General features: G+C 42.7%; 1 protein-coding gene across 15 annotated transcripts in view; it reads left to right on the forward strand.

Moving 5' to 3' along the window:
- The window catches only part of ATPSCKMT (ATP synthase c subunit lysine N-methyltransferase), an 83,383-nt gene that overhangs the window by 22,832 nt on the left and 43,864 nt on the right, over positions 1–16,687 (forward strand). Inside the window, exon 5 of one of the 15 annotated variants that reach the window (XM_055555206.1) lies at positions 2,042–4,245. The exons of 13 other annotated variants lie outside the window; for them this stretch is intronic. In XM_055555206.1, coding sequence (XP_055411181.1) covers positions 2,042–2,071 — 30 coding nt within the window. In that variant the 3' untranslated portion in view covers positions 2,072–4,245. Of the gene's footprint in view, positions 1–2,041; positions 4,246–16,687 lie in introns of those variants that run through there. One more of the 15 variants, XM_055555209.1, reaches the window with a different exon arrangement.

Consider the following 16,687-nt stretch of genomic DNA (forward strand, 5'->3'; position numbering starts at 1 on the left):
CTGCACCAGTGGTCTGCCAGCTGACTGGTGTTAGAGCAACAGGTATTGCTGCAGTGCAGGCTGTTGTCAGGAGTAATGAACAAGAGGCGGAACGGCATGGTTTGCTTCTATTTATGTCATCATGGGGCATTCACACGCTCACACGTGCCTTCTCGCTCCAACACACACACGGACACACACATGCGTATCCTACCTGACGTAATCCATGAATATATGAGAAACTGGTACTAGCTTTTGCGTCTCAGGAGGGTGGGTGGCATTTGGAACTTGATGTATAAGGAAGACATCTTTCATTACATATTTTAAAATATATATACATTTTTGCATTTTTACCATACATAACTTTTTAATGAAGAGTTATTTTTTACAAGTTCACGCACATGGATTAGCTCTGATTCACATACCAGACACCACTTTTTAGGGCACACTGTAGAGAGAACGGCTCAGCAGTGTGGGACCGAAGTGGGCCGGGCTGTTGCAAGACTCCTTTCTCCACAGGATTCTCCAGGCAAGAATACTGGAGTGGGTTGCCATTTGCTTCTCCAGGGGATCTTCCCAACCCAGAGATCAAACCTGTGGTCTCCTTCATCTCCTGCATTGGCAGGTGTATTCTTAACCACTGAGCCAGCTGGGAAGCCACGCTGGTAAATAAAAGCAGAAAATCAGAGAACTGGACCTTCCAGGGCAAATCTACTGGCTGTCAGAGTCAAGCTTTTGTGAAGATGGAGAACTCAATTTCAGTGGTTTGTGTTGGTTACATACTGTTTGTGATTTTTTTTTTTTTCATCTTCAGGTTTTTTCCTTCTTTCCCCCCTGTTATATGTCTTTATCATAAAATGAAGGTGAGAAACATACAATTTGTGAGATTTTAGGCAAGTGGTCCCCAAAATTAGAGATGGAGACAGGAGGCGGGTGGGCGAGGCGGTGGACTCGGTGGGCCAGGAGGAGAGCGGGCAGCCTGGACAGAGCCTCCCTTTGCTGTACCAGCCCTCCCCTTCCTCCCCGCCCCCTCCTGGCCACTGTAGGTCATGTCCAGCCCCTCCTCTCCCCTCCATCCTCGCCGTCCTTTCCTGCCACCTCTGGGAGATGGCCGCTAACTTCTAGAACAGGTCATGCCCAGCTGGCCTTGTCGCTTTCTCTTTTGTACCATCTGAAAAAGGACATCCTGGGTAGATTAGCAAGTGTCACGCATGAACAGTGCTGAATGGAACGTTTAGGTTATTGATTCTAAGTAACCATAACTCCTGTCTGAAGCCTTTCCTCTGTGTCTAGGGAGCCCCGAGGGCATGATCCCCGGGGCTGGAGGTTGGCTCCTAGCCCTTCAGGAAGCCCCGTTTACTGTGGACACCCCTGTTAGAAATGCCTTTCTTAAACCTGGCTGAAACCTGGCTCCCTGGCATGTCCCACGCACTGGTCTAATTTTACACCCTGGGGACCACCCTGAACATGTCTAGGACTTCCTCCATGGGCTGGAGCTTCAAAGATTTGAAGGATTGTCTCCTGTCCTCAGTTTATCGTCTCTTCTCATTGTTTTTGGTAAAAATTAACTTCCCTGGGCTGGTTACTGGCCTCTGCAGAAGCTAGATTTGGTGTGATCTTTCTTAAGCGTGGCTGCTGGACCCAGACGTGGCCCCAGGCATGGCCAGATCAGCGCAGAAAACAGGCTCCTTCCTTCAAATTAGCTGAACACACGACACTCGCACTCATGTGGACTTTTTAGTTTTGCTCCTTAGTCATGATCTATCCCCAATTATACAAACCACATTCATGGAGTTAAAAAAATTTTTTTTAAATTTATTTTAATTAGAGGATACATTACTTCCTGACTCAGGGACCCCAAAGCTGGTGCTCTGTGACAACTTGGAGGGATGCTGTGGGGAGGGAGGTGGAAGGGGGGTTCAGGAGGGAGGGGACACATGTATATACCTATGGCTTTTATGTTGATGTATGGATTTTTTTGGTGTGTGTTTGTGACCCACGCGGGTTTTCATTTGTGAAGCCAATGAATAACCTTAGATACGTTCTGAAACCTTTTATTGAGTTCGATTTGCCCACCTGCCAGGGGATTTGAAGGGACTGCTGGATCTTCATCTCCACATCCGTCATCTGGTTGTCCCTGAGCCGCCGGCAGCTGCGACAGCCACGCCGTCGGTGTTCGCATCCACCCTGGGTGAAGGGAGCAGGCACAGCCTCCCAGTGAGGCGGAACCCTGAAACCTCCCCTGCGGAACCCGTGTCACTTCCACCTGGGCTCCGTCGCTGTGTCCCAGCTGGGAGGGCAGGCTGGGCATATCTTCAGTGGTCGGGCCATATGTATTTGTTGAATAAATGGGCTAATGAAGGGTGTCGGGGAGGCTGGGCCCCTGCCCCTCCGTCTTACTGAAGTGGTGTGTTTGCCTTTATCCCACACGCCGTGGTGTTGGCTTCCTGGTTAAAAAAGAAAGCTCGCTACCCTGGCAAGGTTCATTCCTAGCCATCCACACTGTCTCCTGCAGTCTCTACTTTTTTTATTTTTTTATTATGTGCTTTCTCACATTTTTCTTTAAGCGAAAATAGGTTAACCGAGGTCTAGTTGGTACTCAACCCTCTCCGCCCCAGCAAAACACAGGACGTTTTGACGTATACAGTTTGGACGTGTGCACACCTGTGGAGTCATCACCACAGTCAAGGTGACACACATACCCGTCACCTCCAAGGGTTGTCTCTGGTTCTTCTGTGTTTTGTGTTGTTGTTTTGGTGGGAAGAACACTTGAGGTCTGCCCTCCTAACAGACTGTGACGTGTACAGTACTGCATTGTTCACCCTAGGCACTGTTTTGGGCAGTAGACTTCTAGACTTTACTCATCCTATACAACTGAGACTTTATACCCATTGAATACGTCTCCCCTTCACCTCTCCACCAAGCCCTTGGCAACCCCCTCTCTACTCTCTGCCTCTGGGAGTCTGCCTCTATTAAATTTCTTACGAAAGTGGAATCATGCAGTATCTGTCTTTCTGTGCTGACATGGTGTCCTCCGGATGCATCTGTGTACTCACACGCAGCAGGGATCTCTGCTTCCTTTTTGCTGGGGTACGTACACCTCCACCCACATCTTTCCTGAGGTCCAGCCCTTGTCAGTCTACAGTTTCCAGAATCGACCTTCCTCCCCTTTTCAGGACTAATGTCTGCACACTGCCAGGAGATCGCCATCTCTCTCCTGTCGTACACAATTTCTCCAACATCCACAGGGATAATATTTTATCCTGGACAATATTTTATTCTAACATGGATTCATTAAGAGCCGTTAACTCACCCGGCTGTCTGTCTGTATATTAAAAAAGCCCAAGTTGGATTACATTTTGTATCCATTCTTTTTTTAAAAACTTTTTCTGTTTGTATATAAACTGTATATAGTTTGGTGACTATAGAATTCTCACAATGCTGATTTCTTCCGGAGTGAAGGTGAAGTCACTCAGTCGTGTCCGACTCTTTGCGACCCCATGGACTGTAGCCTACTAGGTTCCTCTGTCCATGGGATTTTCCAGGCAAGAATACTGGAGTGGGTTGCCATTTAAATGAGTTTACATTTGAAATTTCTAATGAAAAAATGTTTCTTACTATAATTGCTAATTGAGATAAGCTTTACCCCTATGGACAATTTTTCATTTACAGTATTTCAGTGCAGAAATCTTAAGTATTTGGGGAGTGGTGGATTCCAAAATAAAACAATGGATTTCACATTTACCACATGATTCTGCTTGTATTTACAATTTACAAATCACTTTCTGGGTAGTGGACTTCCCAGGTGGTGCTATTCCAAGTAATAATTTTTTTTTTTAAATCTCTTTTCTCTCTTCCCTTGGACCGTCACCTTCATCTTACCTTTTGTCTTGGCTCTGGCATCTTGGAACCTGGCATTTGCTGTGTCCTCTTTCTGTTCTTGAAAGGGTCTTTTCCTTCCACATTTTAATGTTTCCAAATACAGTTTTTGATCTTGAAATTCACGTTGTAACGAAGCCTCTTGTTGTTTTGTTTTGTTCGCATTTAACTAGGTGTCATCTTGTTTCTTCATGTTTTATTTCGTAGCCTGTCTGCTGACGCAGCATCACTTTTGTTTCCAGTAAATGAAAGGAAAACATTTCCACCCACTTAGTAGTTAGGCAGAGAGAAGGAAAAAAGCCTGAGTGCTCAGCAGTTCTCTGAGATAAGTACGTGGTGGATTTACATTTTATTCTGTTTCACTGTTTGGTTCACAGGTCAGTGTTTTGTGTCTTCAGTAGTTTGGTGATTGTCTGTTAAGGTTTTTACCTGATGCTTTTTAAGACATGGATTTTGAATCTATTTAAAAAGATTCCATTAAAACAGAAAGTTCTGATTTTTTTTTTCAAGCATAAAGAATTACTTTGCTACAGAATGCAGTGGATTATGTTTAGAGTAATAGGAACAAACAAATATTTCAAATTATCCATATGACTATTGGTCAAATCCTACCAACTGCTAAGCAAACGTGCAAATAATTTAGATGGACTATGATGAATTCTGTCCCAGAAGAAATGAACTATTGCTAGAATTAAGACAAGGAAAAGAATCTTAACTGCTTGATTTGTATGTGGAGGGAAATGATGAAGGATGGCGATTTGCTATTTACAATTTTTCCCCCGCAGCAGGAGAAAGTTTCAAAGTGGGTTTGATATGTTTTTTTTTCTTCTTTCAGTTTTCAATCCTTTGTTCAGAAAAAACCAATATTCTGGCCTAAGGAAATAGAAATAACTTCCAAGGGTAGGCCAGTAATGATACCATATAAAAGAACTGTTCAGAATGTTTTGACCTAATGTTTTAAGGTGTTAATGGTAAAATATTAAAGTTATATGCATAAAAATTTGCAGTATGATTTACAGAAAAAGAAAACCCTTTTTAGTTTACAGGGCTGTTAGTTTTGACAAATACATGTGGGTCACATAATTACACACAATGAGATATAGAATAATCCCATTATCCACAAAATTCCCTTGTGCCCATCTGTGGTAAGACCCTCTCCCAACCCCCGCTCCCTGGCAGCCACTCATCTATTTCCTGCTCCTCTATTTTCTAGAATATCCTGTAGATGGAATCTTACAGGATGTAAGGGCTTCTCAGGTGGTGCTAGTGGTAAAGAATCCACCTGCCAATGCAGGAGACACAAGAGATGTGGATTCCATCTGTGGATTTGATACCTGGGTTGGGAAGATCCTCTGAAGTAGGAAGTGGCAACCCACTCCAGTATCCTTGCCTGGAGAATCCCATGGACAGAGGAGCCTGGTGGGCTACAGTCCATGGGGCCATAAAGAGTGGGATACAACTGAGCGACTGAACACATACAGAATGTAAACCTTCGAGTCTGGCTACTTTGACTTAGCATTATGCATTTGAGATTCATCTGTGTTGTGTGTTTATTAATCTTGATTGCTGAGTAGGGGTCTGTTGTATGGGATGCACCTGATTTTATCATTTACCAGTAGAAAAACATTTGGATTTTTTTTTTTTGCAGTTCTTGATGATTATGAATAAAGTCAGTGTAAAAATTTGCATAGTGTTTTTTTTTTTTTTTTTGAACACAACTGTTTGTTGAAGTTGGGTAAATACCTAGAAATAGAATTGCTGGGTGCATGTTATGTTTTAAGAAACTGCCAGATTGTGCGTATATTAATATTGTCCATGTTCCCACTGGCAGCTTTGGAGAGTTCTGGTAGCTTGCCGTCCTCATCAGCACTTGGTTATCTGAGTTTTCTCCCCTCGTTCAAATAAGTTTGTATTGGTTTCTTTTTTTTAATTAAATTTATTTATTTTAATTAGAGGCTAATTACTTTATAATATTGTATTGGTTTCTTATTAGAGCATCATTTTGCATTTTTTTTAATGATGTCATGGGGAGCATCTTTTCATAATCTTAGCTGCTACCCATAACACATCAGTTCTTTAACCAGGTGTCTATTCAGGTATTTTGCCTATTTTTAAAATTGGGTTGTTTGTTTACTTATTACTGAGTTTTGATAGTTCTTTATATATTTAGGATACAAATACATATGAGACATGTTTCATCAGATGTGTGTTTTGCCAATATTTTCTTCTAGTCTGTGGCTTTTCTTTTTTCCGTCACTTAGCAGTATATTTTGCAAAGCAGTTTTTAATTCTGGTGAAGTCCAACTTAATCTTTTATGAGTTGTACTTTCATGTCACATCTAAGAAATCTTGCCTAAAGTCACAGAGATTTCCTCCTATGTTTGCTTTTAGATGTTTTAGAGTTTTAGGTTTATGTTAAGGTCTGTGATTTATTCTGGGCTAAATATTGTGGAGTAAGGTATGGATTAAGGCTTGTTTCTTTGCATGTGCAAGTGTGAAAGTGTTAGTTGCTCAGTTATGTCCAACTCTTGGTGACCCCGTGGACTGTAGCCCGCCAGGCTCTTCTGTGCATGGAATTCTCAAGAAAGAATACTGGAATGCGTAGCCATTCCCTTCTCCAGGGTATCTTCTCGACCCAGTGATTGAACCCAAGTCTCCTGCATTGCAGGTAGATTCTTTACCATCCGAGCTACCAGGGAAGCCCATTTCTTTGCGCACGCGCGTGTGTGTGTGTGTGTGTGTATGTGTGTGTGTGTGTGTGTGTGTGTGTTTGTGTGTGTTAGTGGCTCAGTCCTGTCTGACTCTTTGCAACCCTATGGATTGTAGCTTGCCAGGCTCCTCTGTCCATGGAATTCTCCAGGTAAGAATACTGGAGTGGGTTGCCATGCCCTTCTTCAACAGATCTTCCAATGGCAGGGATCGACCCCAGGTCTTCCATATTGCATGCAGATTCTTTACTGTCTGAGCCACCAGGGAAGTCCTTCTTTGCATTAGGCCATTCAGTTATTCCAGCAGCATTTGTTGAAAAAATTGTTCTTTCTCTTTTGAATTGTCATTGCATTTGTGTTGAAAATCAATTGACAAAATATATGTGAGTCTCTTCTGGACTGTGTATTTTCTTCCACTGATTTATGTATCTGTCCTTTCTTTAATTTCATATAGTCCTGAGGACTTCAGCTTTATAAGGTTCAACTTTGTTTTTTGTAAAAATTGTTTTGGCCATGTGGTTCCTTTGGCTTTTTGTGTAAATTTTAGAATCAGCTTGTCAATTTCTACAAAAAAGTCTACTGGGATTTTGAAGGAATTTTCATTAAATATACAGGTTAATTTGGGAGAACTGATGTCTTAACAATATTGAGTCTTCCAGTTCATGAACACAGTATGTCTCACATTTGCTTGTGTTTACATTTTTCATCAGTATTTTGTAGTTTCTGGTGTACTGATCTTGCACAGATCTTGTTGGATTTGTACCTAAGCATTTCATGTTTTGGGGTACTATTGTAAATAATGCTTTAAAGATGTCAATTTCCAATTTTTTTTTATTGCTAGTACATAAAAGTACAACTTATATATATTGACCATGACTATGCTAAACCCACTTATTAGTTATAGCTCCTTTGTAGATTCTTTGGGATTTTTAATGTACAGAATCTTTTTTATTTTGATTATTTCTTTTTTTAACATTAAAGAAAACCTTTTGATTTTGTATTGGGTTATAGCTGATTCCCTGGTGGCTCAGATGGTAAAGAATCTCCCACAATGTGGGAGACCCAGGTTCGATCCCTGGATTGGGAAGATTCCTGGAGAAGGGGATGGCAACCCACTCCAGTGTTCTGCCTGGAGAATCCCAAGGACAGAGGAGCCTGGCGGGCTACAGTCCATAGGGTCGCAAAGAGTCGGACACGACTGAGTGACTAAGCACGCACTAGACTTTTATCAGATGTATAATTTGTAACTATTTTCTCCTATTCTGTGGGTTGTCTTTTCACTGTTTTTTTTTTTTTTTTGAGGACTCTTCTGTAGGAGGCCACCTCCTCATTGTGTGACTACATGGCCTTGCCTTTTTCCAGGTGTGTAGGGACAAAAAGAGGGGAAGGGAGCATGAGAACTATCTCTTCTTTTTTAAAAACCATTTATTTGGCTGTGTTGGATCTTAGTTGCAGCTTGTGGGCTCTTTCATTGTGGTGAGCGGGCTCTTCCTTGCAGCCCCCAGGTTTTTTTCTAGTTGTGGCATGGGGGGCTCTAGAACCTCTGTGCTCAGTGGTGGTTTAGATCTTAACTTCTTTCAATAATGTTTTATAGTTTTTCATGTTTCAATCTTGCGCTTTTTTTCTTAAGAGTATTCCTCCATATTTCTTTTCTATGCTATTGTAAATGGAATTGTTTTCTTAATTTCCTTTTCAGATTGTTCATTGTTAGTGTATGGAAATGCAGTTGATCTTGTACTTTGCTACCTTTCTAAACTTGTCTGTTAGCTCTGATAGTGTTCTTGTGAATACCTTAGGATTTTCCGTGTACAAGATCATATCATCTAATCTGGATATTTCAATTTCTTTTTCTTGACTAATTGTCCTGGTTAGAGTGTCCAGTACAATGTTGAAGAGAAGTGGTGAGAGTGGATGTCTTTGTGTTGTTCCTGGTCTTAGAGGGGAAGGCTTTCAATCTTTCAGCATTAACTATGCTTTTATCTGTGGGCTTTTTGGGTAGATATCATTTGTCAGGATGAGAAAGCTTCCTTCTATTCCTAGTTTAATGAGTATTATGATGAAAGTTGCTAGCTTTTGTCGTATGGTTTTTCTTTATTCAGTGACCTTGTGATCTTTGTTTTTAGTTCCTGGATTCCGTTTCCTAGTATTTTGTTGAGGAGTTTTATGCCTATAGCCATAAGGAATGATTTGTGGTTTTCTTTTCTTATGATGTCTTTATCTGGTTTTGGTACCATGGAAATGCTAGACTCATAGAATGAGTTTGGAAAATGTTCCCTTCTCTTCTATTTTTTTTGTAGATTTTGTGAAGGACTGACATTAATTCTTCTTTAAACATTTGATAAGACTCACCAGTGAAGCCATATGGTTACCCGATGCTTTAGAAGAAAATAAAATATGTTTTATTTTTACATACATACTATATTTAGGTTTAGGGCTTTCCTGGTGGCTGAGCAGAAAAGAATCTGCCTACAATGCAGGAGAGCTGGATTCGATCCCTGGGTTGGGACGATCCTCTGGAGAAGGGAAAGGCTACCCACTCCAGTATTCTGGCCTGGAGAATCCCAGTATTGTATAGTCCATGGGGTCACAAAGAGTCGGACATGACTGAGCAACTTTCACGTCACTTCACTTCAAGATAAAGCAATTTAAAATTTCTGTTGTTTCCAAGCCTGTTATAGCTGACATTTTGTTCTTTAAGTAATTAATTGTGACTTAACAAGGGTGATTTCACCTTAAGACTTTAAGTAACATTTGTGTTTAAGAGATTTGGTACCATCATGAATCAAGGAAGATGAACATGAAAATATGATCCTAACAAAATTTTCTAATTGCTAATTTGATGATTTCTTATAATTCACCTTATCATTGTCTCTCCTTTAAACAAAACCAGTTACAAAGAAAATATTCTTAGGTGAATAAAAACGTGTCCTTTCCTATGTTTAAAACATCAACAAAAAGTTTAACTGTATTACCCCCCAGTTCAGAGAATTCTAAAGTACTCTTCAGTCTGAAGGATATACTTAGAGGTGAAAAAAAAGGAAATCGTGCGACATACAGCAAAGCAAATGAAAGTCTCAAAGTGAAAAATCTGTAGTGAGATGAATCGTCAATCACTCTGCAAGGTCTAATTCTTCCTGTTGCATTTTCTTATTTTGGCCCAGTGACACATTCAGTGAAGGATCATGATTTTATGCAATTAATTCCATGACTATAAGTACTGAAAAGGAGAGGTTATTAAAACTCGGGAGACTTCTGAGTTCTAGCAAAACCATTAAAAAGGAACTAATGTGATAATAAAATGAAAAGCAATTCAAAACTTATCAGCCTAATAAAGAATATTACCAAATATCTTACTGTAATAAAGATCTTTGAAAATGAAACAAAGGGAAAAAAAACGCTCACCAGCTCAGATTAACAATCTGTTATGAGGGGTTTGGCCCTCATTAAATCAGCCATGATATCTTGAAGAGGGTATTTAATTACCAAGTGATTTGTAACCAGATTCACTGGAGAATTATAGGAAGAATTGTAAACATGTTGACATCAACACCACACACAAAGTCTGGCCACAAACATTGTCTATATTTGGTACTCAGTGCTTTTTATGTGACCCAGACAGAAGCAGTTCTTGCCTCTGCAAGGCAGTGAATTACACATATGATGCATTGAAATACCACCATTGTGCCAAGAAGGACAAGGTATTTCATCCCTATGAAGGGAGTTTGATGTCAAGAAATGCACTGTGGCAGATGGCAGTACATACAGGTCTCTTCCCTTCCCCACTGTAAAAGTGGAGGGGAGAATGCCGGGGTCCAGCCCCGGTGGAGTCAGGGGTTTTGAAGGGGAGACGGCATCGGTGATCAGGAAACAACAGCTTCTTTAAATGTTAATTAAAGATATAAAGAGTGGTTAAATAAGGATAGCCCAGTGAGAAAATTTAGTGGAGAAAAGAGGCTGAATAATTCAGCCAGAAGGTGAGAGAAAGAACGACATGGGGAGACCAAGTTTCGGTGAACAAGGCCCGCACTTTAGTAGTTTTTATACCTAAATTATGCATAGAGGATAATGGGGAAAGAGGTAGAGTCATGCAGTAAGCCAGGCTTTCTTCTTGCAAACTTATCATATGCAAAAGTTTAGGTGATTTGCATCATCTTCTGGCCCGGAGGCCTGTTAACATTTTAAGACCCTTTCTTCAGAAAACTTATTTTTCTCTAAAGGTGATTAGTCAGGCGCCACCCTCCAAAAGCATTAGATAAAGTTGCATTCCTATAGGGCAAAGATGTGGTGGGCTACAAGAAAAAGAATTAACTCAAGGGTCCAAGGTTACAAATATTAAAGCTACTACTTACACCAAGTATACTAATCAATACACTGCCAGGGACACAGCAGGTAAGGGATATGGAAACTTAGCAGCAAACATTGGCCCAACAAGTGAAAAACCCTTCACCAATACAATTTCTAATCAATCTTTTAACTGCTCAAAGGAATCTGTATTTAGACAGTTTAGAACATCTCATGCCTCTCACAGTTGGGAGGCTCTGAGGAATCACAGGTGGCCGGAAAAACCTATTCAGGCAGGCTAGAGGACTTCCAAAGGAGTTTGTAGGTTGAAACACTGTCACACCCAGGAATTATTAACTGGAGCTGTAAGTTAACTCTTTTTTCAGAGAGAGGTAGTGGGGGACAGCCCCCCGTAAAGTCAGAGGTGTAGGTGAAAGCACAAAGCAGAAAGTAGGCAGACTCTGGTTTTGGGGGTAGATGCTCGAGAATTTCCAGGGGGACTCTTGAGGCTCGATCCCGCCTTTGCATATGCCGAACCTCCTTCCTCATGACCTTTGCCACGGGCGGAGCTCCTGCTCCCAACAGGAGAAGTCGATTAAGTGTCCACCCTTGGACTCTAATCCCCAACCGCAGAAGAAAGGCTGCCTTCACCGGCGGAGATTTTTGCCTATTTTATCTTGCTGACACACAGGATTGTAGCGCCCACAATGATTACGTTTCAAAACCACAGGAAAGCCTGAGAGGAGCCACTGAGCAAAATGCAGGTAATCAGAATCACAGAGATATCAGGTGCCCTCCTGCTCCAACAATCGTCAGCCCTGCATATTCATTGGAATGACTGATGCTGAAGCTGAAGCTCCAATACTTTGGCCACCTGATGCTTAGAGTCGACTCTCTGGAAAAGATCCTGATGCTAGGAAAGATTGAAGGCAGGAGGAGAAGGGGATGACAGAGGATGAGATGGTTGGATGGCATCGTTGATTCAATGTACATGCGTTTGAGCAAGCTCTGGGAGATAGTGAAGGACAGGGAATCCTGGCGTGCTGTAGTCCATGGGGTCGCAGATTCAGACACGACTTAGTGACTAAATAACTCCTGCTCCGTCTGCTCTACCCTCAACATCCTTACGAATTTCTTTTCATCACTCTTTCATTCCTGTTTCACGTCCTTCTCCCTCATCTCCTTTTTGCAAAGTTCTCCTCCTCCCAGGACCCCTAAGTTACTTCTGAATGCTGTCGACTGAAAACAAATTCACAGCCTAAAAGCTGTCAGTTAGGTTTTATCTGGGAAATTACTGAGGACGGTGGCCAGGAATGTGGTGTCTCAGGTAGCTCTGAGGATGGCTCCAAAGAGGAAAGGGAGGAGCCAGGATACACAGTTTTGGTGGAAAAAATAAAAACAACCCTCGTAGAACATCAAAAGATAGCTGCTAATCACAAAACCCGGATATCTCAAGTTAACAATTTTAGTGCTTTTCTACGTAAGGGAAGAGGCAGGAGCCGGCTCATTGCGATTACTCCTCTGATGTGCACATTCACTATCTGTGGTCAGTATCCTGTTTATCTCCATCCCGAATTCCCGTCAGGGCGCACCGTCAGGCGGCTGCAGTGAATGACGGCTTGACGATCGCAACATCCTTTGTTTACTGGAATGGCTGGTGACGCTCTTTGTCCACAGGATCTCAGAAATCTCACTGTTTTTGACTCCGCTCTCACAAAAACCATGCTTATGAGCTTTTTCATAGCGATCTCCAGTAATTATAAAATTGGAACAGACTTTAAGAAAATTTCATCAAACACCCTCAGGTTAGATGAGAGAGAACCGAGAAAGTGTGCCCTCGGTCACAGAGAAGTGGCTGGACTGGAGTGGGAACACAGGGTCCTTGGACCTTCCTAAATGCCTGATGAGTTAATTCACACCAGACTGGTCATAGCAATGCTGGTGTGTTGTCAAGTCTCTAAGATGTTTTTTCAGAAGTTTGTGGGCTTAGTGGCTTAGTTGTGTCTGACTCTTTGCAACCATGGGCTGCAGCCCACCAGGCCTCTCTGTCCATGGGGATTCTCCGGGCAAGAATACTGAAGTGAGTTGCCATGCCCTCCCCTAGGGAATCTTCCCAACTCAGGGATAGAACCCAGGTCTTCAGCATTGCAGGTGGATTCTTTACCATCTGAGCCACCAGGGAAGCCTCTCGTGTTTCTCAGAACTGTTTCAGGAGATGTTTTCTCAGAAGTGTGTAGAGCCATGAAATTAAAAGGCTCTTGAGAGTCCCTTGAACTACAAGGAGGTCAAACCGGTCAATCCTAAAGAAAATCAACCCTGAATATGCGTTGAAAGGACTGATACTGAAGCTGAAGCTCCAATACTTTGGCCACCTGATGCAAAGAGCCAACTCATTGGAAAAGACCCTGGTGCTGGGAAAGATTGAAGACAGGAGGAGAAAGGGATGACAGAGGATGAGATGGTTGGTTGACATTACCGATTCAATGGATATGAGTTTGAGCAAACTCTGGAGATGGTGAAGGACAGGGAAGATTGGCATGCTTCAGTCCATGAGGTTGCAAAGAGTTAGACACAACTGAGTGACTGAACAATGTAGAGCCATTGGATGAATCCATATGGTACGTCTTCTTGGAGCATCAATTCAACTAGAACTGATACTGGAGAAAAAAAAAATTAAGGACTGTGTGGATTAAGCTGTTGTCTCTCAGCTCTCCCAACCTTTCTGTGGTCAGTGTGCTGGCGTTGGGCTAAGTGTCTGCAGGGTGAAAGTTGCTCAGTTGTGTCCGACTCTTTGCGACCCCATGCACTGTACAGTCCATGGAATTCTCCAGGCCAGAATACTGGAGTGGGTAGCCATTCCCTCCTCCAGGGGAATCTTCCCAAACCAGGGATTGAACCCAGGTCTCCCACATTGCAGGCAGATTCTTTACCAGCTGAACCACAAGGGAAGCCGGAGTGTCTCTGTTTCCAAGCTGCTCCTTTTAAGGCACTGCCAAAAGGGAGTGCCAGAGGGTGGCTGCTAGGCTGGAGGAGGAAGAAGGGTCCTCCTTGCTGCTTTTTCCTGTTAGTGACCCCCCAGTGACTGACTGCCTGCTGATGGCTCCTCACCCCTCAGCATCCGATGTTGCAGTAATAACAACTGCAGTTTCCCCATGTGCACACAACCTGTTTCACTGATCCCCTTAGAAACACTCCACTGCTGTTCATGTCTCCACCCCAGAGACCATCATCCCCCATGGGACTCTCTTCTCTGCTTCTAGGGTTTAATGATCCCAACCTCTTCCTTTTGTTTCCCAGCCCTGGGGTGTTTAGTTACTTTCTGTATTACAACCTCTGGGAACCTCAGTTCAGTTCAGCTCTGTCGTGTCTGACTCTTTGCAGCCCCATGGGCTGCAGCATGCCAGGCCTCCCTGTCCATCACCAGCTCCTGGAGTTTGCTCAAACTCATGTCCATTGAGTCGGTGATGCCATCCAACCATCTCATCCTCTGTCATCCCCTTCTCCTCCTGCCTTCAGTCTTTCCCAGCATCAGGGTCTTTTCAAATGAGTCAATTCTTTGCATCTGGTGGCCAAAGGATTGGAGTTTCAGTCCTTCCAATGAATATTCAGGACTGATTTCCTTTAGAATGGACTGGTTTGATCTCCTTGCAGTCAAAGGGACTCTCAAGAGTCTTCTCCAACACCAGATTTCAAAAGCATCAAGTCTTCAGTGCTCAGCTTTCTTTATAGTCCAACTCTCACATCCATACATGACCACTGGAAAAACCATAGCTCTGACTAGGCTGGGAACCTCACTGTCCCCTATTTGCATTTTTTAGGTCATACCAGTGCTTGGTTATCAAGCTTTTATGTTAAATTCTCAGTTAAAATAATGGGTGTGGTTTGTTTCCCCTATCAAACTATTGAGTGATATAAGTACTTCAGTCTGTATTTACAATTATATTAAGTATAAATATCTGTGGAGTATAGCACAGAAATTATTTACATTTAAAAGACAAAACAGGGACTTCTTCAAAGGAATTTGGCACCCTTTCAGAAATGCCTCCTGCATTTCCTTCCAGATACCTTCCTTATCTTCTATTAGGGGTACCCTAGTGAGGAAGTCTGGGAAACATTTTAATGAGTTGTTCCTGAGGGCTTTTTAATGCCAGGAGGGGGAACTTCCAGAGACTAAGACTTCATTTAAGGAGATGGAACAGGCAGTCTGACTGGGAGGATGACTTAGCAGCGCTTTACAAATTTTACCTCTGAGCAAGTCATACTGCCTTCAGTCTTTCCCCTGCCTTCAATCTTTCCCAGCATCCGGGTCTTGAAGGCAGGAGGAGAAGGGGACAACAGAGAATGAGGTGGTTGGATGGCATCACTGACTCAATGGACATGAGTTTGAGCAAACTCTGGGAGTTGGTGAAGGACAGGGAAATCTGGCATGCTGCAGTCCGTGGGGTTGCAAAGAGTTGGACACGACAGCAGTTGAACTGAGCTGAAGTCATACTGTGATGATGAAAAGAGTATGGCTTTAAATGGCATTATTCAAGGAATGATCAGAAAACAGCAATGGGTTGTTATCAGAAGCAGTTTTCCTGAACTCTGCATAAGTGCTCAGTCACTTCAGTCCCACTCTTTGTGGCCCAAACTTTGTGGACTGTTGCCCACCAGGCTCCTTAGTCCAATGGGGTTTTCCAGGCAAGAGTACTGGAGTGGGTTGGCATGCCCTCCTCCAAGGGATCTTCCTGACCCAGGGACTGAACCCTCGTCTCCAGCATTACAGGTGGATTCTTTATCACTGAGCCACCAAGGAAGACTTCCTGAACTCTATAAAATTCTAAGAAAGTTTTAGCTCGAGCTGAGTGGCCCATCCCATATGGGCTGGGTAGTTCATGCGTGAATCAGAGCTTTAACCAGCCCTTGGAGGTGGGATAAGTTGCATCTTCTGATTCAAGCCAGAGCTAAACTAGCAGCTGTGGTTTGTTCTGTTCACTGATCAGCGAAGCTTCTCTTTCACATTGGAACACCCCTGCATATGCTTGGCAGGCTGATGGTGTCTTGTTTGCAGCTCCCAGAGAAGATATAACCACGGAGCATCATCCTTCTCAAGCAGACTCCCAGTGTTCTTCTTGAAGTAAATAAGGCAAGAGAACAACAAGAGAGCAGACTCATTCTTGAGAGTGTATCACACATAAAATTGCTCATAATGCAGTTTAGTGTCTGGAGATAATAATCAGTCTTGCATTTCTAAAGTTGTAACCACGTGGGATGGGAGTGAGTGGGAGGGAGGTCTCAAGGGGAGGGTATATATGTGTACATATAGCTGATTCATTTCCTTGTACAGGAGAAACTAACACAACATTGTAAAGCAATTCTGTAACAAAAACCAGTTGTAAACACAATGGTAATGATGTAAACAGGTACACAGCCTCCTTGTCCTCCAAACAGAAAACCAGGGCTTGGAAGTCACACTGTGGTCAAAAGCAAAGAAATGTCTAGCGACAGTTGGTAAGATGTGTGGAACAGGCTGGAGTCAATGAAGCTGCACAAGTGAGTTTGGGTCTGGTCCATGGACCTTATGGAATCTAGAGGAAGCTTTCTTCTGCTGTTAAGTGAGTAAATGGCATGAATATGAATGACAAGAGAGTCTTTATGGGAAAAGAACTCCAAAAAAAGGGAAGCTTGAGAAGAGAAGAAGACCCACTCCATCCCTTTTCCTGATGAAGGCATAGAAGTAGAGAACAGAAGCTGTGTTAGAAGAATTATCTACATATATGAAAATATTTTCCTAGTTAACTGCCAGGAGCCCCTAAAATCATGGAAACACAGACTACGAAGCTCTGGCATGCTAGAGC

This window comes from Bubalus kerabau, chromosome 18 (assembly GCF_029407905.1).
Source record: "Bubalus kerabau isolate K-KA32 ecotype Philippines breed swamp buffalo chromosome 18, PCC_UOA_SB_1v2, whole genome shotgun sequence".
Classification (NCBI taxonomy): Eukaryota; Metazoa; Chordata; class Mammalia; order Artiodactyla; family Bovidae; genus Bubalus; species Bubalus kerabau.